The 16,625-nt window shown below is 31.7% G+C and overlaps 1 protein-coding gene across 11 annotated transcripts in view; it reads right to left on the bottom strand.

Moving 5' to 3' along the window:
• Nucleotides 1-16,625, bottom strand: part of LOC132906053 (calcium-activated potassium channel slowpoke) — a 108,007-nt gene that overhangs the window by 12,173 nt on the left and 79,209 nt on the right. For 4 of the 11 annotated variants that reach the window (XM_060957894.1, XM_060957895.1, XM_060957896.1 and 1 more), the window contains exons 15-21: nucleotides 16,126-16,161; nucleotides 12,712-12,780; nucleotides 9,715-9,765; nucleotides 7,267-7,287; nucleotides 4,509-4,571; nucleotides 1,058-1,090; nucleotides 539-671 (exon numbers count right to left, since the gene is read on the bottom strand). In XM_060957894.1, coding sequence (XP_060813877.1) covers nucleotides 539-671; nucleotides 1,058-1,090; nucleotides 4,509-4,571; nucleotides 7,267-7,287; nucleotides 9,715-9,765; nucleotides 12,712-12,780; nucleotides 16,126-16,161 — 406 coding nt within the window. The remainder of the gene's footprint in view (nucleotides 1-538; nucleotides 672-1,057; nucleotides 1,091-4,508; nucleotides 4,572-7,266; nucleotides 7,288-9,714; nucleotides 9,766-12,711; nucleotides 12,781-16,125; nucleotides 16,162-16,625) is intronic. The other 7 variants (XM_060957899.1, XM_060957902.1, XM_060957900.1 and 4 more) reach the window with 4 other exon arrangements.

The following is a 16,625-nucleotide window of genomic DNA, read 5'->3' as shown; positions in this document are numbered from 1 at the left end:
AAAAGCTCGAGTCGTTCTACTCGTGCAAATAGAGGAGAAACAGGATCAACCGTAAAGTTCGTACAATAGTGAGAGTGCTTAGATGCAGACAGAGAAGTCACCAGGAAAAATTCACCACGAACTGCTGTTGTAATTGTGTACATATACTTCGTTACTATATAACAATCGAATATATTAAATCACACTTTATATAATTATGCTTGTATGTATATATAGTGACCACGTCTAATTAAACTTTGAGTGCACAAGAATTACTTTTTAACGTAAAATAAATAAACACAGGACAATTTTGCGGTGAAACAAAATTTGAAAATAAAATTCCAGCAACATTAATTCTTTTTTTTCTCGATCGATGAGTTCAATAGTTAACGTGTAATTAATTCTCAGTAGTGAAATTCGCACGCTGTTTGTTAATGTGTAATGAAATATTTATGGCAAGTGATTAAAAAATGCGAACAATGAAGAGCGAATGCAAGGACGATGCACGTCCATGTTGTACACATTAAAGAGAGGATTAGGTCTAAATTAAAACGAATACCTCTGATTGTACGGTTGATTTGGACTGGATAAACTGTCATTCGTCGCTCGATTCACATTCGGTTTCACCTTATTCACCTGCTTTGTTGAATTCATCATGGTCATCCCGACGGAATTCCGGTGATTTCTCATCGCTGTAACACGATAATATAATATTATACGCACATGTATATATGACCAGTATTTATATTTTTGTTAATTATTATGTATAATACTGGCCACGATTATTAAAACATCTACTTTGTGTGAACAAAATTGTTTAGACATTTGGTAGAAACTGAATGTTTTACGCTACTTTCGTTTTCTAAAATTTTCTAAAATTTATCAAATAAATTTATCAAATAGTTGCTTTCCAACGTAAGAAATTCTTTTCAAAAGTATATTAAATATATAGTGTAAAATTTGTTGAACTTCTTCAATGTAAGTATGATAAGTACATAGATGTTCTAATATTTTTAGCCGACACTGTAGCTATATAATATTATATTTCTAATGGATATAGATGTTTGTTTGCAATTACCGTTTGGATCGTCTCGGTCGCGACTGATCTCACCTAAAATTCGTAAATTAGAATTAAATTCTGTATAAATATATATTTTGTAACGTAGCTAATAGACAAAGCAACAATGATTAAGACAAATTACTCAGTGCCACGCTGATCGTGGCCTAACTTCATTTGTTATAACGCACTTTACTTTTTATCGACAAGAGCCTATAGCCTCATGCTTACTTACACGCGTACTTCGTCCGAAATTTTCCGCACGTGCCATCTTTTCAATTTTGAATAACTAGAATTGCTACGGACTGGCAAAGTACTTATGGTTTTCAAGAATATGTCAATTACACATATACTGTTATATTGGCAAATGAAAAAAAACATTCTTGCTCTATTAATATTACGCTAATACTGTAGAAGTTGCATCATATTAAAGAAAATTCGACGAATATTATCCTTTGAAAATAATAGCTTAAGAATGATCATTTGATAATAAACTTCCCTTATTTATTTAAAATTATAAAAATTATTCCTGTATTTTTATTATTTTTCTAAGTCACTTTTCAAATAAATTGGCGGTTGATGTTATTATTGATAAATCATAAAATACAGTGAAAACATTCATGAATATTTATTTTCCATTTATTTGGTGATGAAATTTCTTAAATCTCAAAAATGTGACAATCATAATAATATTAACATTATGTTATTGATATACTACCACTCATAAAACAAGTAACTTTTACAGTTAACAATATTCATGCATTAAATGATCTATTATTAAAATATCAATTGATTCATTTCTGAATACAGAACACATTTTTCTTCTGAATAAAAAAGAAGAACTCGCGTGCTAAAATTTTGTAACTAGAAATTTTGTAAAAGAAAATCTGACGTATCGATGAAAACCAAGACACATTCACGAACGCAAGCAATTTCTAGCCATCGTGGCACGCGCCCTTTGCATAAGTCAAGAAAAAAAAATTAGCATTTGTCTTGTTAATCGAGTGTGAAACACCACCTATATTTAATAAAATTAAAAAATGAAACGATCAAAAATATGAAAAAATTGTGCTGTGTCTAATATTACCATAAAAAATAAATAAGAAATTATACTGTGTCTGTTTATCTACCGTGCTTTCTACAACTATCAATTTGTTCATTTTACACTCGATATTAAAAATTACACAAATAAAACGCATAATATGTAAATGACAATAAACTATAGAATATACTGAGGACATATGCGAGTCACACATATCAAAGAAGAAATATCGAAAAAGTATTTCTAAGCATCCTAAACCAAATAATATAATCTACATAAAACACAGAAAATTCCATCGTAAAGATCGAATATCACTCAAAATTTCTGAATTCAAACAGCATTTCTCAAACTATCCACGAAATTTACGTGTTGTAAATTCTTCTATATTATTTTCCTCGCTGAATAATTGGTTTCTATCATACGTATAGTGTTTAGTTTTGCAAGAAAGTTAAAGAGTGAGAAACGCTGATATCTTTAAATTCCTGCTTCACTACTTACGCAGACGAACACCAGCGAATGTTTTGCATATTTTGCACAAATTACATGGAAAGGTGTGTTTGTCGCGGATAAGGTTATCAAGCTTTCGGATTTACTTTCTTTCTTGCATTATTACGTTACCGAATTGTCCGAGTCAATTCTTAAATATAAGTGACTCAAGCTATTTATCAATATTTTATTACCTCGAATTATTAGTTAGTTAGCACTCAAGTTAAATAACCAATTCTGTATACCGAAAAGTATACGACGCTCAAGTATAACATTTCCTGTGATAAAAATTCCAAATAAATTAAGTGACTCATATTATTCGAAATTATTTGAAATTATAAATAATTACTTTGCACTCAAGATATATAACTAATTATATATAAAATGTATATGATAATCATAATATTTCCTATGGCTGAAACTTCAAATAAATTAATCATTGTGTTTTGTCTATAAACCGATGTTGCTTCGAAACTATAATAATCAGTAGAACCAAATTAAAACGAAACATAACCGATGCTACAGTCTAGTAACTATGAAACTCTATGATGATCGTACGTTTTTATAATAAATCACAGTGGTTTTTGCAAAAAACATTAAAACAAAAGACGAAAGAAACAGAAAGGAAAAAGATTATGTGTCGTCTAATATGATTGCATGGTGAGAACTAAAGTTAAACTACAAAAAAGTTGATTGTACTACGTTTGTAGGAAATTAATATAACTGATAAAATAAGATGCAAACTATAACGTATCTACTGTAGCTGCATGCACTCATCGAAACCGGAGAAAGTAGCAAATAAGGGGATCATGACACAATCGATGTTTCAATTTCAAAAATATAATTCGGTTCATTTTATAGATTTAAATTCCTCTCTACTTTCTCCAAAATCGAAATGAAAATATTAGTAGCGCGCTTTTAGATACATATTTCATATATATTTAGAAACAGTGCTGGAGTTTTTTAAATTGAAATTTCTCATGTAGATACTATCAAAATCTCATTGCTATCATCCATTTTTATATAAAAGTTTCGAAAAATATTTTCGTTCTTTCGTGATGCAGTAACTGGAAACAATTGTTTAAAATGAACATTATCTTTTGAATGAAATTCAATTAATAATACAATAAATTTGAGAACATTTGAGAAATTTGTAACGTTATCAGTATTCTTTACTTTTCAATTTATAGAGTTGACGGCTCATATAACTTTATAATATAAATATACTTTTCATACTACATATCCTTCTGACTTGCAATTTATTTAATTTCGCTATAGCAAATACTTCGTTTATTTATGATATTATATCAACGGGTAGTCTTTATAAATCTATAAACTAATAAATATTAGGTATATCGTTACTATCAATTATACATAAATTTGATAAAAATATCATAAGCAAAGATTGCAAAAAATCAGTGATAAAAGCATACCTTCTTGGTTTGAAAGTTATAATTCAAATTATTACTCTATTACACATTATTATTTATTTCTCATTTGCTACCTGTAACTTCGTATCTATTTTAAGTATGTATCGAGAGTTTTTAAACAATCATTCCAATTCAGATCTAAAATTATTTGAAACCCAGCACTGTTAGAAAAACAAAATTAGTCGAAAATGTCATCATGTTGAATCCCTAGAAAAAAGTCAAAAATCAGTCGATGAAGCGTATTCGTCATGATGCATAGAAAAGAAAAATCAAGTAATAAACAGAAAACAAGAAAGAACATCAGAAAACCGAGTGCAGATAGTTGTTTAAAAAAAAAAGTGTTAATCGAGAGAGCGAAGCACTTTCTTTCGTGAAGCAGCTCTTCGAGTTCCTTCGTCCAAGAGACTGAAAGCGATTGATTACAGTATACCCGTATAATCGTGTGGTTCATCAAAATTAAGAAGGGCAGCTTGCAAAAATTGTAGCACGGTTTTGATTTGAGGTGTAACTGTACCTCTTACGTGAACCATCTTGGGCAGTTCTGGCGGAGTGAATGTGGGGGGAGGATGGTGGTCGTCTGTAACAAACCACTACACATGTTAGCTACCCTAATTACCTAAGGCCTAGTTCGCTACACTATCGCTACCACTGGCCATTCCTATGCTTGCGCTTCGGTTAATTAAACTTTAGCTCCGTTCCAGCCATTTATCGATTTTTACAAATTGTTCATTCCACCTGAGAAGAACTTTAGACTATATTTTCTAATTAATTGATTCTTCTTAATTTTCCATTCATGAAGAGGGTGTCGTTGTATGATAATTTTTAATCGATTTTTAACAATTTTTCATTCGCAAATTAAAGAATATTTGATTATTTTTAATTGATTTTTTAAATTTTCTCATTTATCAAGAGAATAACATTTGATTGCTATTTGAATTTTTGTACATCAATAAAATTGATCTTGCTACTATTATAATTACAATAATAGCTAGATATCAACTGTATAACATTGATTATACACAATATTATTCTGTATATTATATTTCGAAATACATGCGTCAGTGTTTGAATAAAAGGAAAATATTAACAATTATTCTGTATCCATGTTAGACTGATAGAAGAGATCGGGAAGTAAGACTTAACATTATATCAAGGTACATACAGATTGAACTATTTGTAATGTTAATTCTCTATCTTTCCGCTACGTGCTTGCGTGAAGAATCGAAAGCAGAAATTTTTTAAACGAGCTCATTCTTTCTAACGTGTAACACATTTATGTATCAAGTATTATATGTATGTACCACCTATTTACACAATAGTTTATTAACTAATAATACTAGTGGATTAACAACTTGCAAGTCTTAGCCGTGGATTTCTTTTTAAGACATTTACAATTATAAAAAAATCAACAAAATTTTCATTCGTAAAATTTATTTATAAAACTATAGCAAACTTATTGACAAATAAAGAATTTATTTACTGGTAACTTGTAACTTATGATTAATAGTAGCAAATAAAATTTCACTAATAATATTAGTTCAATTATGCAGTTGGCCCAGGAAACAAATTATATGCAAAGAAATCGTAAAAGAATATAATTCGTGGAGAAATAAAGACTTACATAGCCAGTCTACATTTTGGAAACAGAATAACGTTTCTATTATCCCTGACTGGAACAGAGCTTATTCTAATTAAACAATTGTAAGTAATCTAGTCGAGATATTACTTTGAAATCTTCTGTTTTGAAGATTGCTGCTCGTTGCAACGCGGACGAGTCCAGAAGTAAAGGAGACACTATTCAATTGTGCACGATATTAAAACAGGACAAAAAACAATCTGTACATCGTAAATCTCCTCCGCGTTGTACAAATGTAGCCTAAAGTAGTGGTGAACTATATACACGTTCTCGTAATAAAACTTGGAAGCACTGTGCACAGACAATACTGATTTCATGCTAAAATTCACAGAGGTAAAGAATGAAAATCGAAGAAATACAGAGAAATTAATTTTCTATATAAAATAAAGGAAAGGATTTTTTTTTTATTAACAGATTATAGTAGAAAAATAAAAATATTATCTTTACCTCTGATAAACTATATATTCTATTCTACCATTCTATGATTACGTAGACATGCAGTAATAACTTCTTACGATGTGAATATTTACTCGATATTGCAAGTGCAGTCTTTGATAGATATAAACTCGTGCGATAGATTGGGAAATTCGTGAGAGTATTCGAAAATATTGTTAGATTTCTACCGTGTCAAAGCAGAGTTACAAAAGGGGAGATATCGTCGGTGGTGTAGAACTAATGTGAAACTCGTCGTTTGCAAAACTATTCGCGAATCGAATGCAGCTCTTTATCTTGTGAGCACTTTTCTTTTGCCATTGGCGTCGTTAAGCTCCTAACATAAGCTTAACTTGACCGAGGGAGGGAAACTGTAGCGCGTGTAAAAGGTCACTTTATACGCTTGCCATAGCGTAGATCATTTTACAGCATTTAATTGATTCTTAAATTTCGATGTTTATTGGTATAAGACACGTGGAATATAAAGTATAGAATACTTATTGTACAATAATAGAGAAAAATCCTTTATTTTTAGAATCAAGTACTTTCTTCTTTCTTTCTTTTTATTATTTATTGTGATATCAATTACTAGAATATTTATTAACGATATCATTTGAAATGTATATGTTGAATTTTGTAATTCTTAAAACAAATTGGTTTACTTGAGAAAAGCAGTTGTAATGTTTGTCTGAACTTTTTTAAGTTATCTTTTATAAAAAAGGAATTAATATGAGATTAACTACAGTAATTTTTGTGTTGTATCAATTACACACGTATATGATACGTGACTATAGTGATATGTGGTTATAGTGGTACATGATAATAACTTTAAAATACTAAAATTCATGTTCTAAAGAGTTTTTCCCATTAATATATATATATTATTAACTAACATCGTTCTGAGATACTTCATCTTTAAAAAGGCGAGGATCTTCCTTTATAAAATTCTCAATACTTCAAAAGATAGATCAGGCAAATTGAAAAATAATTATTGGACTAATAATATACAAATGTACCAATAAACATATAAACATACGAATCGAACACGTAAAATATAACGAGATATTACGATATATCCAGTGACCATGTACAGACTACTGTCTTATTATCTATGCCTTATCATTATGTAGATTCTCGCGGCAACGTATGCATACATATTATGTACATAAATATTGATTATACACCCGCTCTATATTAGACTTACTTGCATACGAGAAGTCTTCACCTAAGTAGAAGTAGAGGACGAAGAGAAGAAAGTTCAAACAGATAGACACATAGAAAGTTAGTTAAAGATATCTTTTCTTCATGTTCCGGTGTACAATAATGTGTTTGTATGTGCACGTACTCGCGGCCACGTATATGCATGGTAATATATGTATATATATATCGGTGGTTTTCTAAATGTGCGTGCGACGTGCACGCGCTCGCCTACGTGTAATGTTTTGTGACGATATACATAGATATACATATATGCACGCATGGATCATAGATGAATTACAGGTGAGAGAGAATGATCGTGTTAAGGCTCCGATGAGCGGTGCAGAGTGAAACTGTCGATTGATTTTTCTTACCCTCCTTCTATATACTTTTTTTTTATCTCCCGTTTATACTATATCCCGTAACATCGTTCACATTTTCACTTTTTTACGCGGCACGCGAACATTGAAGTAATCACGCAGCTTATTTACTTGCAGCAGATTCAATCGTGTTAGTACACATATTATATCAGGATTCAAGATTAAACTTATTTAGGTACTTGAGTATCCAAAGATTTTTTTTACTCTTTTCTCATATAGCTGCTTACTTTAGGTTAATAGAACTACGAAGTTATGTCGATTATAAAAATTGTAAAGCTATGTGTGACAAATTATGGAGAACGATCGATCATGAATACGGAACCGTCAAAGCATTCGATTAGCAGGGATATTATCCGAATTTATCAATTACTTTTCCTACGATAGAGTAATTAAAATACTGGAGAAGGAAACGTTCCAATTTACTTGATATTTTGTAGAAGTTAAATAGCTCAGATGAAGTACGCGATATTACATTTAAGCCAAACGATGGAATATCTTGCAAGATATCGCAGATATCAAATATATATTCTTTGAAAAGTTGCAAAGATATAAAGCGAAACATTATGTAGCAGGTCGTAGAATTTGTCTCAACAAATGCTATCGTATGATGAATAAAAAGGCATAGACTGTTATTTAAAAAAATTAAATTAACTTTTATAAGAATATTTTTTTGGTAACTTCAATCCCTTCGAAGGTATTCCACTGTTCTCACTTAAGTGTAACATACTGTATATATGTATATTGATATTTATTTGTGTTTAAAAATTCTCGAAAGGTATGATTGAGACATAAAAGCATATGATTTTCTTGGAATGTAGTTTGCGATAACTCGAAGCACATAAGTACTGCACACTTAATATAAACACCTGTAATCGTTCAACATCTGCAACATGTTTCAGAACACTTAAAGAATTAGAAGCAATTAAATATCAGGATATCGAGGAACGACTTCTCCAATGATAATCACATATTGACTCTGCCATAGATCGTATAAATAAATCACGCAAATAAATACTAATTCTAAGATATTCTAAGAACATGTCGAATAGATATAGTTAGATATTGAACACCGATGCAAGATCAAGTTGGAAGTAGTTAAAAAAAAAAAAAGAAAAAACTCAAGGCAATCACATCACCGCGAAGTTCCGTTCGTTAGACTTGTAATAATTCACTCACAACAATAACCATCGAAAAAAAGACACTTACATACCTCCAGAGAACTACATTCAAAACGACATCGATAGAAATATAATATAAATAGTAATTTCGGTTGCAAAAGTACAAAAAAATGAGAAATAAAAGACAGACATCACACCAATAGGAGTTCAAAACACTAACAGTAGTCTACTTCGAAACCAATTAGTATCAGATTCAGATAAAATCACATAAATTAGCACAACGAACACGTTCATGATATATATATATATATATATATATATATATATATATTCTAATTTTGAATACGAAATTAAGAAACTACATATATATATAAAAAAATGATTGAACGTTGTGCTGTTTGTTTCATGTATTCGAACAAGGATTTGTTTTTCAATTGGAAACCTTGATATTCGAGTTTCTTAAATAACTAGGCCATGATGAATCATTTAGCTTTATAACTTCCTTCTTCTAACTGATACATTAACACATCTATGCAAATTCAAAAATACTATGTATGCCAAATTTGTATAATTATCGAAAATGATTCACGCGGCTTAAATGAGTATCGAAAGGAGGATTTTTGCGTTTAACCTTTAAATCGAATATTTCGCCAAACGTATACTCGTTACTTTCTGCATTTTTTAAATTATCAGATTGAGTATCATAAACCACTATATTGAATTGAATCTTCAAAAATTTCAAGTAATACTGTTCAAACAGATAGATTCAAGGTTATATTGATTTAAAGGCCATACGAAACCAATATACTCTTTGATCAATTTCGACTATACTGTCGTATTTTACTTAACCATGGGGAGAGGCTAAGATTAGACAAAAAAAAAAAAAAAAAAAAAAAAGAAAAGAAAGATACGAGGGAATGACACGTGGAAGACAATCTACATTCGGGGGATACATACTTGCTCTTCCAACCATTTGAACAGCTCGCACGCCTTTCCGGAATGTGGCCACTGCCCGAAGGGAGGAGAACCAGAGCTGTTAGTCGTTATACCAAAATAATGTGAACCTAAATACTGGGTGGAGGGGCAGGTGGTAACAGGTAAGGGGGAATTCACGCGTTGGTCTCCACCGATTTATCACGTTGTTTTATAAATATTCATAGATATCTCGAAGAAACTACATAATATAGTACTGTATATATTATAGTATACATTACTATATAATATACTGTAGTATTTATATTCATATTGTATATTATACTATAATATAATATATTATAGTATACTACTATATACATTAGGATATAATTTACTGTAAAACGTGACAATCGATAAAGATGTGATCAACATTGTTGATTTAAAGCATCGTTGCTTTAAATCAAATTTCAGTCTGATACGAGGACTGGAGCACAGAGAATACACAGCAGGTACGTGGCCCATATTGAGTTTACACAGTGGCCGATGATATTCATTTAGTCAGAGATCGTATTCTCTTTCAGACTCGACTAAAATATTAAATATCACAATGTCGACGTTATTGTTGTGATGTCAGTGAATGATATCAAATATGCGCAATAGGTGAGGGGAGAATGAAGTATTTTTAATCGGTGTGTTCGATAAACCCTGGGCATCGATTATCATCATCCGTGTAAATTTAGAACTAAAGGTGCTTACACCGGTGGCATTCACTTTGCAAGTATTTCACTTTTGGTTGGTTCGTTGTAAACTACAAATGTCACGGTTATAAGTACTTTTAAAATTCTCTTCTTCACACAGGATATATACACGTATACAGGCACACCTATGCACACAGATACACTCACACAAATGCACCTAAGCGCGTATGATTCGCTTTCATTTCATATTAAAGGGTCGCAGCAGTTTCATATGCAATTTCAAACACAACCTTCCCCACTATTGCAAATATATTTCCTCTGTTGAAACCATTTATATAATTTATAAAGATGTGGTTTGTTGCAATAATTCCGGTTAATTATTTTCAAATAATTCGTAAATTCTTAGATTTTCTAGACAATCCCATCCTGCTAACTTGTACTAAATGTATACATATATTATATGAAGTAGTAAGTAAAGCGTAGCTTTAGTTCTATCTAGTGTTGGTTAGTTTTAAAATGTGAGGATAATAGGCGGAAGAAAGATATAGATAAATATTTATCTAGCTGCTGGTTATAGAAAGATTACATGTGTATTTAAACTCAAGTCTATTTGAAATGTTGTTGTTTCAGTTAATCTGTCTAATCAGAAAACAAACATGTTTCTAGTGTTTCGCATGCAGAAAGATAGAAGACGACAGTTCTGTGTTGAACAATGATGCAGAAATTGGAATGTAGAAGAAAATTCCTTTTATGAAAGAAAGAATAAACTCATTGGCCAGAAATTAAAGAACAAGAAGATAGATTTAGTTATTGTTACGATAGAGATCGTTGTAGAATTTGCAACCAATTGTATCTATAAGTAAAATGAATTCCTCTTTTTCTAAATAAATAAGTGTGAAAACTCAGTGACCAGAGATAAGAAGCAAGAGATACTGTTTGTTTAGGATATTTATCAATATCTGCAAGAGGAAAGTAACAGAGAAAAATATGTGACTATAGTGCAATATATGTGTACTAGTTATCTTATTCTAGAAAATAAATAGAATTTACGAACAGAATAAACAATTTATGAAAACAACATTCGAAAGATAAAATTAGAAAATAATATTCCATCTTGGAAAGACAAAGAATTCCCTGCAATAAATGAATAAGTTTTTTTTTGTAAAATGTTAAGAAGTGATACAAAAAGTGTTGTTCATACTAACTAAAACTTGTGAAAATTTTCAATTATTTTACTATAATACTGCATATTTTTAGTATACGAAAGATAGCCTCCAAAAATTGCAAAAAGAAATCTGAAATGATTTTACAGATATTTAACGAACTCCCCAATATTTAATCAACTCATAAGTCAAACCAATCCGTAAATCGACAGATGCTCGATAAATTCGTGATAATCCAACAAATTGAGGGAACTGTTTAAAAAACGAAACAGTCACATTTAAATTGCAAACATAAAAAAATAATGAAAAACAAGGTTTGATATAAGCACACCGAACAACGGTAAAGAACGATAGTCATTGGCAAGCCTGAAACGAGCAAATGTTCTTTAATCAGTGAAAAGTAACAGCCAGGAACGTGTAGACACAGAATATACGATTTGATAGAACGTGCTTAGCAAAAATTAGCATATCTGCGAAAGCGACGTTTTCTTAGTGAGAACTGAAGCGATAAGTATTCGCATTAAACGCAATCCTGTACATATACGACGTGTGAACGATGTTCGTTCAACTTGAAATTGACGTTGCTGCTTCGTTCGAGAAACAATGATCGCCAAATATGTTAGCTCTAGCAAAAGCCCAGCGAGAAACAATACGAATCGAACGATGTCAAATTACAGAACGTTGAAACACAGGTATCGTGGAGTAAGTGCGTGTGACGGTGAATTACTTGGAACATCGAGATTTACATTCGTTTGCATCACTTACGCCAGCTTACCTGGTTAAACGTAAATTCAACTGAGCTCTGATTGAGTCAATCGTTTCTTCGTTCAAAAATAAACATCGCGCGAATAATATTTATATAAATATAATATAAATAATATCATCTAGTATAATAATATAATTTATATCAATAATATTTATATAAATATGCGAATAATATAATAATAACGTTGATATGTGAAAGCATCGCGTATTAGGCTCTTATATTTATGTATCTTAGAGATTTGACTCAAACAGAGGGAATTTGTCAGAATAATAAACATTTTTCGTGATATGTTGCCCCGGATCCGAATCTGTAATTTTCTTTCACGATTATTCTGACAAAATTGTAGATACGGTTCGACAAAGGATGTGCATTAGGATGAACAGGACGGCAAGGAAGGTACAAAGACGCGTACCGTCGAGGCAACTGCTGTAGGCAGTGTTTCCTTTCACCATGCCGGTCTGCATCATCATCATCCCCACATCTGTAAAAATCGAGCAGTCGGCCCGGACACATATTTGTCAGTAAACACGCAAGGATAGTCTACTGAAATAACTGGTAAATGGTTAAGGGAGGAACGCCGGTTTAAAAAGGGGCTGGGCTAGGAACCAGAGATAACCGTATGTATTAGATTAAATTAAACATACAAGGGAATCCTACGAATTACCATTGAAACTTTTGTACAGCGTGTTCTGGGGCGATGAAACGAAAATTTCATATAAATATAAATTCAAGCGTCTTATTTACCGTACTGCACTTTGTTGAAAATTGATTTTATTCCTCGGGATTATTCCACGGTGTGATGACAAAGGAAGTAAACAGCTTTATCTCAACGCTTTAATGTTAAATTTAAAAGAGAATATCAAAAGAAAGCTTATAAAAAGAGAAATAGCAAATAAAAATACAGCGTTCAAAGGAAACAGTCCAACTCAACATTGCGCGACTGTAAGTGGAATAAGCGTCGCACCGTATAATGCCAGACGTATCCTTAACCTACAGTAGCGAGCATAAGTAGAAGGAGCGTCGATCCGTATCATGTCAGACATGTCCTATAATCTGCAGTACTTCTTTTACAATGTAGAGTTGAAAAAATATATTTTTCGTATTTTGAAGCAACACAAAATATAGATACAAATTTTTAACGTTGTATTATTATACGTATAATATTGTTATATATAATTATTATATAACAGTACTTCAGAGAAATCATCAAAAATCAAGTTGAATTTGATATAAAAATTTTCCCTATTTATACGTTTATGGTCTTTTTTCCTCATCAATTTTTAACACAATTTTTTTTGTGAACCTACATTTATATGAAGTTTTCACTTTATTTCTGAGTGCAGAACATGTTGACAAAAACACAGCATATTACGAACTTTGGTAATACATACATCCTATATATATATAGTCGTAATTCATTGATTCATACGTGAGAATACGTAAATGTGATAAACATCATTCTATATATATATACTTCATTTCCGTATTTTCGTTCTTAAATTAATAGTCAGATATTAATCTTCACGTATGAATCCAAGAACAACGGTACTATATTATCATCTGCAAATTTCTTTCCAATTTCCACGATTTACCTATAGCCAGGACAAAGGATACTTAACGAGGTGTACAAAAATAAACTACAAAGCTCCTGAAATATTATTTACCTCCGATGTATTTTTCTCCACCCACAAGTTTTCTAGCAAATTGCCAAACGATATTAAACATGAACATTTCTGCGTAAAACCAGATAGCGGAAGAGTTCAATGAAAAAACGTTGATTGCCCAGGGTTTAAGATTTAACGTAATGGAAGTTGAATCTTGTACAGACCTTTCATTCGGATGATTTCAGATGAACTGAATGGTACGTGTGAGTAATGATACGTTGTGTGACATCATGTGAACAAGTAGAGTTTACAGAGACTACGTTTACAACGAAATATCGATCCGTGGATAATTTGCTATAAATCGTGAAGTTTCAGGTAAATTATTACCAAAATTATCACCAAAAAATACCTATGGAACTCGCTTTCACAGAAAGCGAAACACACGTAGGTTACGTTTTTGATGATATAAGGTCAGAGTAGAAGCGCAGAAGATACGCGAGATTAATTTACGATCAATCGAACCTACCGACCGACAGAGTTTCATCAATGACAGCTGGCACATTGAAAGTTCTCACACGATCGAAGAGAAAGTTTTTGTTTAAAGTAAACAGCGATAGTGATTTGAAGAATTGGAGAGAATAGAATAGAGATAAAACAGATAGACAGTACAGACAGACAGAAAATAGAGAGAGACAGAAAGAGGGGAAGGCAAAATTGAAGGATATATTTAACAGAGAAAGAGAGAGAAAATAGAGAGCGAGTGAACTTTTGTACGAAGCTGTCGTATCATCAAGGCGTAAAATAGTATTCGAATCGGAAACTAATCATGCATGCAAGGCGAGCGAGAAGGGCACACACTAGAGTGCAGACTAAATTTCCTCGATTGGCCAGGTGGACATGCGCCAACTGACAGAACTATAAAGGGGTTACATATCACGTGTGTGTCAGTGGTATTTCATTTTTCACGTCACGCTATTCGACTGGCAACCAAACAAAAAAACACATTTGTCGATAAATATCGAGCCTCGAACGATCAACAAATTTTCTTTCAATCGAAAGACTCTCAAAAACTGTTCACGATCATCGCGCGAACGCTAGTGAACAGGCTTCTACACTCTTCGTAACCGAAACTTCCAAAACCGAATCTTAAAAAATGTGCGCTTCGTTTGATTCGATAAAGAATTCCATATGGGATATCGAGTTTTCCAACACAACGAGAAAAATTGAAAGCACGAGAACGGAACGGAGAACCGTGAAAAACGAATAAATACCCAACTGTGGCATCGCAATCGCGTCGAACAGTGTCTCTGAATGAGGATTAAAGGTGCAATCATCTCATCGCCATTGTCATCGTCATAATCATCACCACCACCGCCTTGGCGTATATATGCAAGATAATGGTTAAAAAACTCGAAGGCATATATGTACACATAATTAAGACACAAAAAGACAGAAATATGCAAAGAGGCAATGATTATAGACAGAGAAAAAGAGGGGACGAAGAATGAGAAAAAGATATTGGTATTAAGAGAAAATAAATACATAAGTGGAAACAAATACAATATAAAAATCATAATAATTGTAGATAATAATTGTAGAAAAAATAAGATCCAAAAATTAAATTTCTTTTCTATTAACACATTAGTGACCGATAATTTTATCGAACACTCAAAATACAATAATATATAAAATATGATTCTGCGATTAAGATAAGATCTAGAATACGGAAAATTTAATTTCAAATATTACATGTTGCGTATGACTTATTGTTATTAACTGAAATAAATGCAAAAAATCGTTTCTTCCTCGGAGCTACTGATTATTGACTTGCATGGCTTTGGTCTTAATATATTTACCGTAAAAATGTTTATATAGCTTCGGTTTAAATTAAAATAGACAACAAAATATGTAATTAACTTTATACTACTACATTCTACAAGAGATCGTATATATGGCTTGTTATATTTTTACACAATTATCATACGATATTAATATACCATGGGAAAACGTCACTGGTCATCAATATGTTAATGAAGATAAAAGATCAAAATAGTCTTAAAAAAAATAAAAGAGATTTTTACGAAAAGGAGAGATAGAAGGAAGAAAAATGAAAAAATGAGAAAGAAATGAAGAAAATATCATGGTAAGAAAAGAGGGAAGACATAAAGGAAATAGTCATAAACGAGATAGTAAAGACTAAGCGAGCGAGTGTGAGACGTTACCTAAGTCCCGGCCCCAGGAGCGCTGCTGCTGCCCCACTAGATCATATATCACAAGAGGATGGTCACAACCATGTCACTTTGTTAATTGTCGCGATAATTACTGCTACGGCTTTCAGTGGCAGAAGGACACAGAGAAAAAGAAAGAGGAAAGGGCGAAGGAATCATGGACAAAGAGAGCTTCCTGTGTGATTCGTCTGGTCTTATAACATTAGTCTTATGTAAAAGTCGTTAAAAAATCTCTCGTTTTTTCTTTTTCTCTTGCGAGTCACACGAAATTCCTTAGCTTCAATCCGCATTGCTGTAACTGATCTTCTATGGAAACTAAGATTCAATATCGTGGTGTGATTCGCAATATATAATATTCGATACATTTAGCGCGCTCTATATACACAGAGTAGTAAACGTTAATTATTACATATGTAATATAATGTAAAGTTCAATAGAACGGAGTTTCGATTAATAAGAAATTCGATAGCAGAGAATTTCAGCGAGAATTATAA

Source organism: Bombus pascuorum, chromosome 4 (assembly GCF_905332965.1).
Source record: "Bombus pascuorum chromosome 4, iyBomPasc1.1, whole genome shotgun sequence".
In the NCBI taxonomy this organism is placed as follows: domain Eukaryota; kingdom Metazoa; phylum Arthropoda; class Insecta; order Hymenoptera; family Apidae; genus Bombus; species Bombus pascuorum.
This window is presented reverse-complemented; position numbering and strand designations above follow the sequence as displayed.